The following is a 17,073-nucleotide window of genomic DNA, read 5'->3' as shown; positions in this document are numbered from 1 at the left end:
CGCCGGGCAACCTAAACACTGAGTTGCCTGGCTTGGCAATCAAATACTGGTTTATACCGATAGACACAAAAAACTGGAGTAACTCCGCGGGTCAGGCAGCATCTCTGGAGAACAGGAACGTGACGTTTCGTGTCGGCGGCGGCTGTGCGGGGCAAAGATACTAAGTGTGTGGTGACGAAGGGTCGGAGCGAATGACGGGCCCCGATGTTGTCCGAGGAGCGCTGACCTTCCTTCCTCCCCACCTCCTCTGCCCCTTCCCCCCCCCCCCCCCCCCCCCTCTCTCCTCTCTCTCTCTCTGTACGCCCCCCTCCACCCCTCTTATCCTGGGACCCCTCCTCTCCATTCCCTCCTCTATTCAGTCCTCACTGACATCCCCTGTGCTCCCCCCCCAATCTATTTATCACCCTACCCACCTTGCATTTATTCTCCTGCCACCCCCCCCATCCATCCTGCACTTCTCCCCCCATTCATACTGCACTGATCTTCCCATTCATCCCGTACTGACCCACCATCCATTTACCCTGCACCAATCCCTCCATCCATCCTGTAGTGATCTACCCATTCATCTTTTACTGAGGGGAGGGGGGGGGGGAGGGGGGGGGGGGGGGGGGGGGGGCAGTAGGGGTCAGGACAGTGTGGATCGGAGGGTCTGTGCAGGATGAATGGGGGATCACCACAGGATGAATGAGGGGATCAGTATAGGATGAATGGGGGATCAGTATGGGATGAATGAGGGGATCAGTACAGGATGCATGAGGGGATCAGCATGAAAAAAATATCCATTTTAAATTAATTTACACTATGTCTCGGCATCTATGTCCCTCTGCAGTATAAACATTTCCGGAATTCACTACAATTTTGGTTCAGAAATCTCTCGAAACTGTAAACTACTAATTCTTGACATTATCAGCAGAGGAAGCGTATTCTAGCCTCCATCTCAATAATCCCCTCATCATGGAGCCATTTATATTGCTCACATCCAATTAATCAATGTACACATTAACCAATATATAGAATTATAGAATGGGGGACAGGAACAGGGACAACATTTTATAGATGCTCTTTTCTGAAAACCATGTTGTTTCTCTTGATGATCATCTTCCTATTTTCATCCAATATCAACTGGCTGTATGGACAGGTGGACAGCCCAACTTTGTGTCTTGTGCTCCCCTCCTTTTCTTGCAAACCTTATCTCCTGCTTAACACTTGGCCACTGAATCAAGGAAATTAGGAACTCGTTGCATGAATATTTAGAATCATGGTCTCCACAGGCATCTGAACTTCCTCAATCTTTATCTACCTGATTCTGGAAATTAAAGAATGGAGATTTTTTACCAGTTCTTCCCAATTAACCACGAAATGGCAAAATGACAAAATGCTGATTTAATGTTAATGCAGCAAAATATTAAACCATTTCACAAGTGTTATTGAAACACTGTTGCCAAGCCACATAATGAAATATTAGACCTGAAAGAAAGATTTTAATTAGCATCTTAAAAGAAAGAGGTGCATGGCAGATATTACAGTGGATTCCAGAGTTGAGGAACCGTCAACTGAGCAGGGATTTATTAATATACTTGTTAAATTAGGGCACAATCATGAGAGCAGAAGTAGAGAAGCACAAACGACCAAGGAGAGTAAAGGGCTACAGATTATGGTGCCTACCTGAGATCTTAATACACAGTTATAGGCATGCACTAACCAAATGGGATTTGGTGAAAAACTGGAGCACAGCAGCAAAGTTTTAAATGTCTTCAAATTTATGGGGAGTTGTCAAGGGGTACACAGTAATATACTAATTTGGATATCAGAGATACGGATAAGAGAAAAAACAGCTGAGGTACATTAAGGCACTGAAAAAAGGTCTTAGCATTACCAAGAATGTATAGACTTAAGCTTGAGCAAAAAGCAAAGTGATGGAAGATCTCAATGGGTCAGGCATTATCTATGGGGGGCATGGACAGATGAGGATCATGCCCCAAAATAATCATTTATCCATTCTCTCCATTGATGCTGCCTGACCAGCTGAGTTTCCCCACCACTTTGTCTTTTACTCGAGATTCCGGTATCTGCAGATTCTTGTGACTATATAAAAAAAATTATGGATTGATAACAATGGTGACACAAAATTTGCAAGCAATAGATAAGAAAGAAGAGGCAGTGGCAAAATATAGAGTTTATGATGAGCATTAACAATGCATCAATCCGGTGAATATTTAGAAGAAAATATTTGCTTACCCAATAAAGGGTGTTGGTAACTTACTTGGTTTCTTTATTGACAGTGGAGAGTAAAGATGGGTGGTGGTGAGGTTGCCATGGAGAATCTAACCCTGTTTTCAGAGGAGGTTGCTCAAAGGCAACAACGCAAGGGAAATAAAAACTGGTCAGGGACTAATGGGGAACATCAGAGATAATGATGAGGATACAAGAGAAGCTGTTCTAACTACAACCAGATAAATGAGAACTGAACAGGCAATCCAACCCAGCTGGATAATAAGATGTATAATGGTGGAAGAGCAAAGGAGAATTAAGGTATTTATAATGGCATGATCAACTGTGATTTCAACCCATCATAGGCAGATAGGCATCAAATGCGACTTTGATTGAGATATTGCATGTTGAGGAAAGATTGGAAAGACTGGGCTTGTATTCACTGGAATTTAGAAGGATGAGAGGGTATCATATCTCTAAACATAAAACTCTCATTTGTGTGTGTGTGTGTGTGTGTGTGTGTGTGTGTGTGTGTGTGTGTGTGTGTGTGTGTGTGTGTGTGTGTGTGTGTGTGTGTGTGTGTGTGTGTGTGTGTGTGTGTGTGTGTGTGTGTGTGTGTGTGTGTGTTCGTGTATAATCACATCTTCTTGAAAAAACGACATGGTAACGGTAAAATTTTATTCTGATATAGACATTTTTTTCGTGGAGACCAAAATCGTCATCTGAAAATTTCATGCTTTATTTCTGGAGTTATTAATGAAAATGTTCAAAAATCTGACAAAACTTTGAATTTAAAAACGACCATCTTTCGCTGATAACGTCACAATGGGTCTGCGTGCCTTCTTCCTCGCACTGCGAGTGATGTCACTCTCCCCCCCCGTTATTCAAAAGATGCAGCCAGAGCCTGATGTCGGGCCCTGGACTGAAAACCAAAGATCATAGCTGAAGACTGCGGTGGCCCAACTCGCGGTCCTTTGATCGGCGCTCGCCCGCCCGCCGCTTCGCTCGGGGTCCTCGTGTCAGCGCATGGTGAGGAGGTTGCTGCCGCTCTCTGCCTCTGCCCTCTCTCTGCCTCTGCCCGCTACCTTCTGCCCCTGCCCCCTGACCTCTGTCTCTGCCCCTGCCCTCTCTACCACCCTTCCTCTCCAGCTGTGCCTACGAGTTGGAGGCTATGCGAGAGTGGATAGGGCGGGAGATGGGGTAAAAGGAGCGAATGAATAATATTAATATAATATCAAGGGGGGTGGTTAGTGTGTATGTGTGTGGGGGGTGGTTAGTGTGTGTGTGTGTGATGCATTAGCTGCCACCCCTCCCCCGCAACCGCGCGTTGAGGGAACGGGACCCAATGGGTCCGACTTGGTCTCGTAAACATATCCAATTATAAAAGGACTGAACAAGCTGGATGCAGAAAAAATTCCCAATGTTGGGGGGGTCCAGAACCAGGGGCCACAGTCTAAGAATAAAGGGAAGGCAATTTAAAACCGAGATGAGAAAAAACCGTTTCACCTATTCATTGTGATCATGGCTGATCATGCCTGCCTTCTCCCCATAATCCCTTGATTCCGCTAGCCCCTAGAGCTCTAACTAACTCTCTCTTAAATTCATTCAGTGAATTGGCCTCTACTGCCTTCTGTGGCAGAGAATTCCACAAATTCACAACTCTCTGGGTGAAAAAGTATTTTCTCATCTCAGTTTAAAACGGCCTCCCATTTATTCTTAGACAGTGGCCCCCGATTCTGGACTCAACTATCATTGGGAACATTTTTCTTGCATCCAGCTTTTCCAGTCCTTTTAAATTTTATACACTTCTATAAGATCCCCTCATCCTTCTAAATTCCAGAGAATACAAGCCCAGTCTGTTCAATCTTTCCTCATATGACAGTCCCGCCATCCCGGGGATTAACCTCGTGAACCTATGCTGCACTACCTCAATAGCAAGGATGTCCATCCTAAAATTAGGAGACTAAAACTGCACACAATACTCCAGATGCAGTCGCACCAGGGCGCTGTACAACTGCAGAAGGACCACTTTACACCTATACTCAAATCCTCTCGTTATGAAGGACAGCATGCCATTAGCTTTCTTCACTGCCTGCTGTACCTGCATGTTTACTTTCAGTGACTGGTGTACAAGGACACCCAGGTTTCTTTGCACTTCCCTTTTTCCTAATCTGATCAAGAGATGATATGGGACAAAATGGAAGCCAGAGATGGAGATTGCACTTGGGAGTGAGGTGGTGGGTGAGGGCTGGCATTCAAAGTTTGGCCCAGTGAATGTAGTGTACATAGAGAACTCGCACAATGTAGTTATATAACGTCATAACATCATATGATATTAGTACTGCATACCGATTGGTCTTGCTGCCAGACTGAAATGAAGTTGTTTTGAAGTTCCTGTAAATATGGTGTTTATAGATTACAAACACCCCAGTTTTTTTCCGAGATCTATTCCAAACTGACCTTCATTTGTCATTGCAAGTGAGAAAGAGAAGTGGGGATTTAAAAAGAGTGCTGGAGAAAAATAATACCAGGACTTACCCATGCATTCCACAATGATCCAAAAATAGGGATGTGTTTTGGCAGACTAAAGGACTAATGCTTCTGCATGCACTTCCAATCACAGCAAAATAGCTGCCAGATCTGTTCGAATTTGAGAAAGCAAAGATGAGTTGCATCAGCTGAGCATTTGGGAGGGAATAATTAATTTAGAGCAACCAGGAAATTTGGAGAGGATATTTACATAGATTAGGTCAGTGGTTGCAAATGTATAGTGGCAAGTAGAGGAAAGAAGGTAGGCTACTGATATTTTTGAAATAAAGTTTAAAAAAAGAGAGCTTTTCAAGTGGCAATCAGAAAAGGAAGGAGGAAGGGGGGGCTATGATGAATAAGTGAGATAATTAAAAATGACCTTGTCATTAAGACACCAGCAAGGCTACTTGAGATGGCATGGTCCAGGGGTTGACCAAGGATGAGTGTTAGGGAATTTATATCAAAGTAGGGATCAAGAGATGATATGGGACAATGAATTCAGACAATAAAAACCAGTGAATTGGGATGGTGGATGAAATCAAAGAGGATAAGAAGCTGGTCGATGCACAATCGGCGTGAGGAAAATAGTTGTGAAAATCTCAATGGGGGAAAAATCAATGCATGTGGATATTTTCTCTGGTGTTCTGCACTTATCTTCAAGTTAGTTCACATATTTTCAAATTTATAGATATAATTTCCATGAAGTAACCTTTCAGTATCCAAAATATACAAAAAGATCCTTAGATTTGCAATATCTTGCTAGTTTGCCGCTGCCCGATCAATTTGATTGACTCATTCCATCATTATTATTACATGCCCCAACAGTAGCAATGACAATGTAATGCTGCAGTGAGAGATTGATTTGCTTTTTCGTCTCTTGAATTCTTCTAGCTCAACTCCATACTACTCTTCCTGAACATTGATAATCATCTTTGAAATCCTCATAATTAATTATTTTCAGATCATTAATTCTCAGATGGGTGAATAGTTTCCATCACTTGGCCAGCAAATCGACCAATATCGCAGGTTAACTACTGCAAATGCTAGAAATTCGATATAAAACAGAAACACATAATTCAAATAACATCCGTAAAGAGTTAATGTTTCAGGTTACTCTGAAATGTTAATTGCTTCTCTCTCCACAGATGCTACATCTACGCTGACTATTTTCTACATTTTCTGTTTTAACTACCAAAATCCCAACCTTCAGCCCTTAATTTTCGAGAATGGAGTTCATTAGAATATTCCTTGCTGTTTACTGCTGCTTGATCCACATATCTAAACACTCACTGACTGGACACTGCATAACCCGACTCACATTTGAATACTGCAGTAAGCAGACTTTACCAGAGAATTGTCATGCAGCATATTACATTCAAGCCGAGGAGGTGGCAATGATAGACAAAAGAACTTTCAACCTAGAAGAGCTGGATAGCTGTTTAACATAATGTTCTGAACAAAAGTATGAACTACCAGCATTCAAAATGTTGGCAGAAACTGTGCATACCAAAGGCCGGCCATATTAATGTCACCCCATTGTTGCTGTTGAACTGAAAAAGCTAAACAATAATCAAACAGCAGCAAGCTATGTATTGGCATCTACACACTGAGGCAGCTGATCACACTGGAATAATAACTCTATATCTGGCTTTCTAAAAAGAATTTAGCAGCACAAAACAAGATGTGAGCATTTTTACAGCGAATCTCACTGGCAGCAAGCTGAATAGCAAGCATTTCCCTCCTATCAATAATGTTAACCCCTTGCTGCAAAATTAATTTTGTATACAAATCTTTCTGATTATAATAAATTATTTGATAACAGGCAACCGAACACTCACATTTGAGTACAATCAATGCTGTGCTAGCAAGAGAAATCAAGCTTAAAATGGTATCTACTGGCTGACCGTATCAGAAAAATTGAAAAGTATTTAAATGAAAGGGCTTTGTAAAACAATGGATTACCAGATTATTTGCAGTAAAAGGAAAAATAATAGCAAACTGCACTGAATCAGGTCATTTAAGAGTTTACATTTGGGACACCATTTGTACATTTTACATAGCTCATGGTACATAAATGTAAATGAGATCACAGTTATTATTTGCTCTAAAATATGATTGTATTTACTTACAGCTACTACTGCTCCAAGACTTCAGTAGAGACTTAATGCTGATTTCAAAAAACACAGAGTCCTGGAGGCTCAACATTATGTCTTTTGGTGAGCAGCAGTGACAAGAAGCTAAATCACAGCAGTTTTCCCAGCTGTTTATTTTATATCTTGTGTTGTTGTTCTCTCGCTCCTTTCAAAGACAGCGCAGTTCTTGCCTCAAGTGTCCTTTTTCATTATCATGCAGTCTTTCGGTATGACGCACGCTTCCAATACCAGCAATCCTGAATGCAGATGAAGTCAGCAGCTGGCTGGAAAACTTAACTCTACATTGAGGGCAGTTTGAAGGTCAATTTCACCTTCCATAGGCCACGATAACATCTTCCATAAAGACTAAACTGTACGATTCAAACGCAAGGAGTGGTCTATAATGGCCAAGTCAAGCAACTGCTTCCTATGATGTTGGTAAATACAGTGCAGAAGGGTGGAGCCCAGAACTGTTCTACATAAATGTTCAGTTAGCTACCAGAGAAATATAAATGCATGGAGCAGAACCACAAGAGTACCTCGCCTCGCATTGCCTTGGATAACTGACAACCTTTTACCAAGTCACAGAATTACATTCATCGGCACTGTTTGTTTCTGAAAAACCTGGCTCCAATGTCTTTTCAAAGCAGTGCATTACTTCCTACGGCACTGCCCACCCAGTCAATAATCAGCGACTTCTCAGCATGCTTGTGATGACGCAGAATACAGCGTCCCATTTATTCTAGCAAAGATAATGTTAGCTGCCTGGCTGTCACTTGGGGGAGGGGAGAAGGAGGAGAGAGCAGGGTGATGCAATCGATACTGTGGCTTTCTAGCCTATGGTGCAGCACTTCAGCTTCCTTACAACAATTTTTTTTCCACGGCTGGTTACACAAAATTTCTCTATTTCATAATTGCAGCAGAAGAGAAACGAATCTTAAAACATTCAGCAATACATTTTACACGTTTAATTTACAACTAAGACACTCAAGATTTTAACGTTAACATGTTGTCTCAGCAATTAAATGTTTAAAATAATAAAAAAATTAACAACAAGCAATTCATTTTTCAATAATAATCAATTCCCCCTGGTTTCTTGCAAAACGTTTCCCCCGGTTATAAAAATTAAAAAAACTGAAGATGTTAGAACAACAAAAACAATGGCCAGTATGGACACAGTGGGCCAAAGGGTCTGTATCTGTGCTATGTCTCGCTATGATTTGAAAGCACAAGATGCTGGAAACATTCAGCAGGGCAGGCAGCACATGCAGAAAGAGAAACCATCAACCATCAGGTTCAAGACTCATCACCAGCACCAACCGGAAAGGAGAGAAAATATGTTGATTTGCAGAGATATCTATTTCCCACACTTCTGCTGTTGGTACTCTCCTGATGACAGAGCAACCATAGAGATCCCTTGTATTTGACAGTCTATTTGACAACTAGCTCTTCCATTCAATGAATCATCCTTCACAATTTCAGCCACCTTTAAAGAGATTCTTTCAAAAAGATTGCACCACAGGCACATCCTCCCCAACCTCCTCAGCATTCATAAGGTACTGGTTGGTCCTTTTGCAACAACCTGGTCTGCTCTTCCATGACCAAAACCTACTCAGTTTTAAGGTTCTTTCCAAGAAACCACAGGAAATTCAATGACCTGTCCTTTCATTCCTTCCCAGAGGAAGCAATTATACTTCATCAAATCTTGTATTCCGTATTTCCTTTTCACAACATGGCCTCCTCCATATTGGAGAAACTAAACACAGATTAGGCAAACTCTTTGCAGAGTAGCTGCATTCATTCATCAGTGGTGACCCTGCACTTTGTATTGCCTTCCACGTTAATTCTCCATCTTCCCTCCCGCTCTGACCTGTATATGGACCCAAGTGCAAGGTCAAACACAATATCATCCATGGTCAGTCATGACCGAGGGGGGCCTCCTACTACAGTGCATCATGTAGATTGGACACAGCAATGCTGCAACTTCTGCCATCAAGCATTTGATTAAAAAGGTTTTGAGCTGATGGGTGAAGTACCCAGTCACAGGTAACCTAACTTAGTTCACTCAACATGTTTTTGCTGTCCTGCTTTGGTAACTTGACTGCTAACCTAATAAGAGCATGTTATTCTGTTTTCTATCTGTTAAAATAATTCCTTTAGTTAAGGTGCAGCGAAGATGCGGCAGGAAGGCCCAATGCCCATAAAGCTTAGTGGAATGGCTATTCTCTCTTGTTGGAAATGGTCATTACCTAGCATTTATAACACATTACCTGTCATCATCAGTTGATCATATCATACTGCCACAGTCGGCAGTTGCATTAAATAGGGACCGTAAAGGAAGCTGAACATGCTTTCAGTGAATCACATTTCGCCTAACATCAAAAAAACTGAGGAAATACCCTAAAATAAAACAAAATGCTGAAAATGCTCATAGGGTTGGACATCATCTGTGGAGAGAAATAATAGTTAATATTTTTGGTTGATGGCGTGCCATAACTGGGGTAATTGACCTGAAGAGTTAACAATGTTTCCCTCTCTATAGTTGTTGTCTGACTCATTGACAGAGCTACCAAATTTTTCAGAGCATTTCAGTATTCTAGTACCTGGAAATCAGTATTTTGCTGAGGAAATCAGTATTTTTACGAGGTGTCACTTTGCAGAAAAAAGTGTTGTTTTTTTATGTGCGGTCATACCCATGTAAGAGTACAAAAATGCATAACTTTGCTACCAACTGACATGTCTTTGACACACCTTACTTGACAGTGCATTAATTGCCATCTCTTTCTATACTGCTGTTTGAACAGCTGCTTCCTGTTTTTAGTACCAGATGATGATGTAGAAGCCATTTTGGAAGCCTCCATCTCCCTCCCTCGCTCCCTCCCTCCTTCCTCTCTTTCCCTCCCTCACACTCCCACCCTCCCTCTCTATCTCACTCCCTCTCTCCCTTCCTCTTTCCCTCCCCTCCCTCTTTTCCTCCCACCCTTCGTCTCTCTTCCTCCCTCTCTCCTTCCTTTTTTATCTCCCTCCCTCTCCTATTATCTCCCTCCCACTCCCTCTCTCCTTCTTCCTCTCTCCCTCCCCTAACAGTCTGTGACCCATAGCGCTATGTGTAAAGGCAATAGCGCTCCAACTGGGACCGCTATTTTTAGAACCCATAAGCGCTGTTCTTTGAAATTCCCACGCATTAAACTGACAGGGCTGTTTAAATCTGGAGCGGGACAGGCAGATCAAAGCTTCCAGATCTTGACATTTAAAATACTAATAGATTTAATCCACTAAAATTTTTAGAGGTACAGTATGACTTTTTATATGCTTGCATTTAAGCAGCAAGATGAACAGGAAGTCAGGCTGGTTTTTAAAAAAATCCGTATTTTACAAAGCAAATCTGTACATCCGTATTCTGAACGCATTTCCATACAAATTATGGAAAATCCGTACTACTTGGAAGTTTGCATTGAGAATTTCCATCATTTTCTGCTTTATTTCACATTTTCAGCACATGCGGCGTTTTATTTTTGCCATATTGAACCTTCTAGAAATCCTCAAATTTGATTGCCCATGAACCCTGCTGAATTAGCCTGTTCTAAAGATGGTACAGTTTATGCCCCTCCTTTGTCAGTTTTTTTATATGAAGATGTGCAAGTAAGAACTGCAGATTACTGCAGATGCTGGTTTAAACCGAAGATAGACACAAACAGCTGGGGTAACTCAGGAGGTAGCATCTCTGGAGAGAAGGAATGGGTGACGTCGTTGAGTCACTCCAGCTTTTTGTGTCTATCTTTTTTTTCTATGATGCTCGCTTATATTACAAGATTAAGTGTCCACCACAGAATGCATCAATATCTTTGGAGAATAAAGAGATTTAAAACTAGAAAAATTATATTTGCTCTTATGCGACTAACAGCATGGAAGCCTGCAAAGATATAGTCTGTACATACGAGATTTAATTCATCCACTGGTAGCATACACAATACATTTTAGAAAGCATGTGTGCCCTACCCCTATCAGGGATTTTGTATTCAGGGATTGCAAATAATATGATGTTACAAACATTTCAAAGATATGTCATTTTAAATTAACTGCAATGTAACTATACTGGAAAACTAAGGGATTGATGGTGATAAAACATCTCAAATGAAATTGCAGTCAGCAAACAACTTCATGGTTCAAAAATTTAGACTCGCTGCACAAGGCCCCACCTAAATTACGATATCGCAGATTGTGCAATATCATGCCGCTATCACAATCATTTAACATATCCTGCTTAAACAGGGAGCAGCATCAACCAGTATACATGCCTTTTTCTAACGTCTCATAAGCCTTTGTCTATCAATTGAGATGGTTTTTGGCACGCTGTATTTCATTGGTCAAATAATTGAGTGCAGTCTATCCTTGTTATTACAGACCTCTTTATAACAAATTTTAGTTCTAGCAGACAAAATCTGTTGTAGCAGGGGTGACGTTTGTATCAGGAACAAAGGACAGAGTTCGTCGCTTCACAGTGACCGAAGGTGGTTGGAGTAAATGTCTCAGTCTGTATTTAACCTTCCTGTTTATTGTGCGTCTTGTTTTTGTGTATGTTTTGTTGACTGTTTATCCAATACTGTACACATTTACCCTCCTCACTTGGGTATAGTGGACAATCGGCAGCAACAAACACCAATGTACATCACCACCACTCCTGAAACAAGATCACTGGATCATCATGCTAAAGTAGGCAGTCGATGCTTTCCGATTCACACAATAAGAGGCCCACGTCACTTTCATTGTTGATTCATTCAATGAAGCATACAAGAAATTGGCTTATAGCAAATGCTTACAAAAATGCTTACTTCATTTTACAAAGAAAAACAAATTACTCCAAAAATTCACTGGGTCACTTCTTTTAAATATTTAAGTAGCTTTGCCATTAGGTTTCTTCTTGCAACACATTTCATTGAATAATTACAGCATTTTCTAGCCAACTACTTAACAGTGATCAATGTAATTAATTATTGGCAAGGGTGGCAATGACAACTTCCTTTCTGCTTTGAATATTTTCACACAATACATAGATCAATTATTTTAAACCCAAAATGGCCGACTGCACATTTCACCACGCTAAACTCAATGTTTTGCAGTTTTGTTTTGCTAGTGCCTTCACTATATTCTTGTAATTCCAATGAATTGTCACCTTCCTGTTCATATTAGAGCCAGAAGGCAGGAAAGTAGCCAGTTATTCCTTTGTCTAAGAAGGGAAGCAGAGATAATTCAGGAAATTATTGGGTGTGGATTCCCACGACAGTGGTTTGGAAATATTGGAGAGGATTCGTCGGGATAGGATTTACTCTCATTTGGAAGAGAATGGGTTACTCCAGCACTTTGTGTAGTTTTTGGCAATGCACTGTTCTATGTTCTAACTCAAGCTCGGATTCAGCCGCGGGACTTGCTTACCATCACCCGGCGGGATCACAACATCGGAGGCCTGGATTGCCTCAGCGCAGAGGGTGACCAAGGTGGGAAGAGACAATGACTTTAGGCCTTTTTGCCTTCCATCACGGTGAGGAGGTGCCTGATGGACTCATTGTGGTGGATGTTAAACTAAGTTGAGTGTGTGTTTTGTTATTTATTCTATGTTGTGACTGCAGGCTAAACCATTTTGTTGCACTGAAAAGTGCAATGACAATAACATTGAATCTAATCTAATCTAATCTAATACAGCCCTGAAACAAGCCTTTTGGCCCAAATTGACCGTGCTGATCTTGAAGCCCCAGCTAATCTTGTCCAACTTTTCCGCTTATTATTCATATTCCTTGAGACCTTTCCTATACCTGTCTAAATGTCTTTTCAATGTTATTATAGTACCTGCCTGAAATGCATCCTCGGGTTCCTATTAAATCGTATTCCTCTCGCATCTCATTCTTGTTTCCCCTACCCCGAGTAAAAGACTACATTCATCCTACCTATTCCCCTCATAATTGTATACACTTCTAAGATCACTCCTCAGTCTTCTGTGCTCCAAGGAATAAAATCCTCATCTACTCAACACCTCAGGCCCTCCAGTCCTGGCAACATCCTTGTTAATCTTCTCTGTGCCCTTTAAAGCTTAATGGCATTGTCTTATATCATGATGTGAGTGATATGCTCTTTTAAATCAAATTATTAGTCTATATTTTGAAATAATTCCATCCAAATAGATCATGAAGCAAAATAAATGCCATTACAATTCTCAAAATGTTCTCGCATATGTGTGAAAACAGAAAGAGGAACTGCCTATATGGAATGCATGACGCAAGAGTATGAATTTACCTTTTTCGGCCTCCTTTCCCTTAGGTTTGTGGATACATTGCAGCAAATCATGGACATTTTTGACTTTGCATGAAGTTACAGGATTTTTTAAAATACACTAATTGAAGCGAAGGGAGGCCTAAAAAAAGTAAATTCACCTGCGGCAAATTATAAATTAAACGGCAATACAACTGATAGACAATTATAAAATATGGTATTTAAGTGAGTAACTAAAAGGTGTGCTCATTTTTTTCATTGTTTATGTCCTCTGAGAGCATGTTCCATATATGCCCCCTCAATTTTGGGGAGCACTTTAATTATTATACCTTGTGTTGAATAACACATCTAATCTCACAATGATACCTTCAGATTTTGTCAATCTGCAGTAAAAAATATCCTCAAATTAAACAACAAATGCCGAGTCATTATCTGTGATTGCCATAACACAAAATATTTGGCACAATGCAGGTACAACCGGGAGAGGAAATGCAATTTCCAACCAAGGAGTTCAGTTGCAAGCCTGCAGTGCTTGAATAATATTTCCAGCATCTGCTCTCCTTCACTCACTGTCTCACAGAATCAATATTTTTTTCTATTGAAGAGGCAATGAATCATTCTCAATGCGCAACTATTTCTGATTGAAATGGAGGAGAAAAGCTACTGCATCTTTCAATATTTAAAACCAGTTATATTTCCAACTCTGTACCAAAGATCTGCTCCATGATCTTTGCTCTGTACCATCAACTCTGTACAATTAGATACTTTTTTTTAAAACCTCATGGAGGTTTAAAGGGTAGCTGCTGCCTCTGATCAACATACTCAAAAGGCAGACGAGTGGCATCGATCAATGCTAATTATAGTTACTTTCTCTTAAATATTCCCCTCTTCTGCAATATACACTGAAGCACTCAGCACTTTACAGTAGTGTGTCTCTCTGGTGAAATAAACAATTGCCGTGTCCAAGTAGCATTTACCACGCACGTCATGACTCTAAGAGATCTCACCATAAATGCATAAGGCTACTCAGTGATCACGAGTCAAAGCAATAGCTGGAACATTTTTCTGACATTCTAACTTTGATGTCCTTTCATTGTAATATAGGTCATGCACAGGAAGGACAAGGTGAATGAAAGATACAGTTTGACTAATGGCCCTGTCCCACGGTACGAGTTCATTCCAAGAGCTCTCCTGATTCGAACTCGGAGATTTACGGTAATGGCCGCTCGTCGGTACTCGGGGCTTTCGTGGACATTTTTCAACATGTTGAAAAATCTTCACGAGTCTTCCCGAGCTTACCTGCCTTTAGCGAGTCTTCCCGAGTACCTGCCGCTAGCGTTACGAGCCGCTAAGAGACGTCCCCGAGCTCCGACGTATCCGCTACGTTCATTCTCTGTGCTTACCACGAGTTTGATTTTTTTTAAACTCGGAAGAGCTCTTGGAATGAACTCGTACCATGGGACAGGGCCATAACGGCTCTTATTCCTCTTTCCATTATAATATCAAATGGGCTGCAATATACAGTGTTCTGCTTTGCAATAACATTGGTTAAACCACTGTGCTTCATTTGATTCACAGGCTTGAAGCAATACCGGAATTCTTTTTAATTTGGTTTAGTTTAGAGATATAACATGGAAACGGGCCGTTCGGCACCGACTCTGCACCAACCAGTGATCCCGGCACTTTAATCTATTATACACACACTAGGGACAATTTACACATACACCAAGCCAATTAACCTCCATTCAAGGACACCAGCAGTCGTTCCAGGTGCGACAGAGGTTCACCTGCACCTCCTCCAACCTCATCTATTGCATCCGCTGCTCTAGATGTCAGCTGATCTACATCGGTGAGACCAAGCGTAGGCTTGGCGATCGTTTCGCCGAACACCTCCACTCGGTCCGCATTAACCAACCTGATCTCCCTGTGGCTCAGCAGTTCAACTCCCCCTCCCATTCCAAATCCGTCCTGGGCCTCCTCCATGGACTGAGTGAGCACCACCAGAAATTGAGGAGCAGCACCTCATTTCCCCCCCCCCCCCCCCCCCCCCCACTACCCTACTCAGTCTGAAGAAATGTTTTGGCCCGAAATGTTGCCTATTTCCTTCGTTCCTTAGCATCACACGCTGAGTTTCTCCAGCACTTATCTCTACATACCTGTACGTCTTTGGAGCATGTGAGGAAACCGAAGATCTCTGAGAAAACCCACGGGGAGAACGTACAAACTCCGTACACCTGTAGTTGGCATCAAACCCGGGTCTCTGGTGCTGTAAGGCAGCAGCTCTACCGCTGCGTCACCATGGCCGCCCTGTTGCAGGTGGCAAGTTAATTTGCTTGTGACAAATTATCAGCAGCATCCAGGCAATGATATTTAGCATGTAGGCAATCTATATTACTAAAAGTCTGATCTTGACCGCTTTTGGCCCCCCTGTGGCGCGATTTCTGAGAGAACGCCGCCACCTACTGCCGTCATTTTTGGCCACCTCGCTTAGAGCCCCCCCTCCCCTGCCTTCCGGGACGGAGGATTTTTCCCATCGATAAAAAATCAAAGAAATATTAATGTTTAAAAAAAATTCCCCATTCTCTCTGCTGCCCCCAGTGACGGCAGGGGGGAGGGACTATAAAACCCGGAAGTGTAGTCCCTCACTCAGTCTCTGCCAGATCCAGGAAGCGAGAGGGTCACGGCTCTCTGAGCTGCGAATAACACTGAACGCAGGTTTACTCCACGGTGAGTCCCCTTGATGCGGCTGTAAAGTGGCTGCAGCCCAATTGTTTGCCTCGCTTTTTAAAAAGCTTGTGTTCAAAAAATGAAGTTTGGTTGTCAGGTGGCTGCAGCCCAATTGTTTGCCTCGCCTTTTTAAAAAGGTTTGTGTTCACAAAATGAATTTTGGTTGTCGGGTGGCTGCAGCCCAATTGTTTGCCTTGGCTTGGCTTTTAAAACGTTGCAACAGTTGGATGCCAGCCCAAGAATCCATTCGGCCCACAATGTCTATACTAGCCCTCTGGAAACCAGTACCTTCTGCCCGCAACACCCATACTAGCGTAACAGACAGCCCTCCCACTGGCGAGCAATATTGGAATTGGTAGAATATTGCGTTGGTGACCAGCCCTCCCGTGTGATGCTGGGACCCAACTGGTCCCACTTAGTCTAGTAGATAATATGTGCAGGAGTAGGCCATTTGGCCCTTCGAACCAGCACCGCCATTCACTGTGATCATGGCTGATCATTCACAATCAGTACCCCATTCCTCCCTTATCTCCATATAACCTGACTCCGCTACCATTAAGAGCTCTATCTAACTTTCTCTTGAAAACATCCATAGAATTGGCCTCCACTGCCTTCTGAGGCAGATAATTCCACAGATTCACAACCCTCGGTGTGATAGTGAACTTGAAGTACTTGAAGAACTTGAAGATGGTTTGGAAATAAGCCTTTCAAAAGTGAAGTGCATTTTTATCCATTATAAGTGCATTTTAGAATTTGCACATTTGCATATTTTGTAAAAAAATAACTTCTCCTCGAAAGGCCTGAACTACTCTTGCTATGCCATAAACATTTTCTGATGAGAACATAACAGAACAATATGAATTGCAAAGTATATCAAGAAAGAGTTTTATGTTATGATGCCCCGCATAACAATTCAAATTGTAAAAATAACTTAATTGGAATCTTTTTTTTTTCTTCACTGTCTTCGATGCTCCGTAGTAGCCTCTGGTACCCCTTCACAACTTGTAAGCAAGTCTACAGCAAACTTGAAAAAGAGCAAGACATCTTGAGCACCCCCTTGCTAGTTTCTACTCTTGCTTTCTCTCAAGCTTTCGCACTCAGTGTTCAAAATCATCATCTCTTTTAAACATCACCAAACTCAAAGTACTGGGTCGCTGCTCATTCCTCGACAATTGAATCCTAAACTTCAACACCGGCAGTCCACAATTAG

At 41.9% G+C, this 17,073-nt stretch overlaps 1 protein-coding gene across 8 annotated transcripts in view; it reads right to left on the bottom strand.

Annotated features, from left to right (window-relative positions):
* Nucleotides 1–17,073, bottom strand: part of fryl (furry homolog, like) — a 299,072-nt gene that overhangs the window by 209,152 nt on the left and 72,847 nt on the right. Inside the window, exon 1 of one of the 8 annotated variants that reach the window (XM_055636443.1) lies at nt 6,870–9,676. The exons of 6 other annotated variants lie outside the window; for them this stretch is intronic. In XM_055636443.1, the coding sequence (XP_055492418.1) occupies nt 6,870–6,945 (76 nt within the window). In that variant the 5' untranslated portion in view covers nt 6,946–9,676. Of the gene's footprint in view, nt 1–6,869; nt 9,677–17,073 lie in introns of those variants that run through there. One more of the 8 variants, XM_055636470.1, reaches the window with a different exon arrangement.

Source organism: Leucoraja erinacea, chromosome 1, assembly GCF_028641065.1.
Source record: "Leucoraja erinacea ecotype New England chromosome 1, Leri_hhj_1, whole genome shotgun sequence".
Taxonomy (NCBI): Eukaryota; Metazoa; Chordata; class Chondrichthyes; order Rajiformes; family Rajidae; genus Leucoraja; species Leucoraja erinaceus.
The sequence above is the reverse complement of the archived record's forward strand: the minus strand, read 5'-3'. Positions and strand labels throughout refer to the sequence as shown.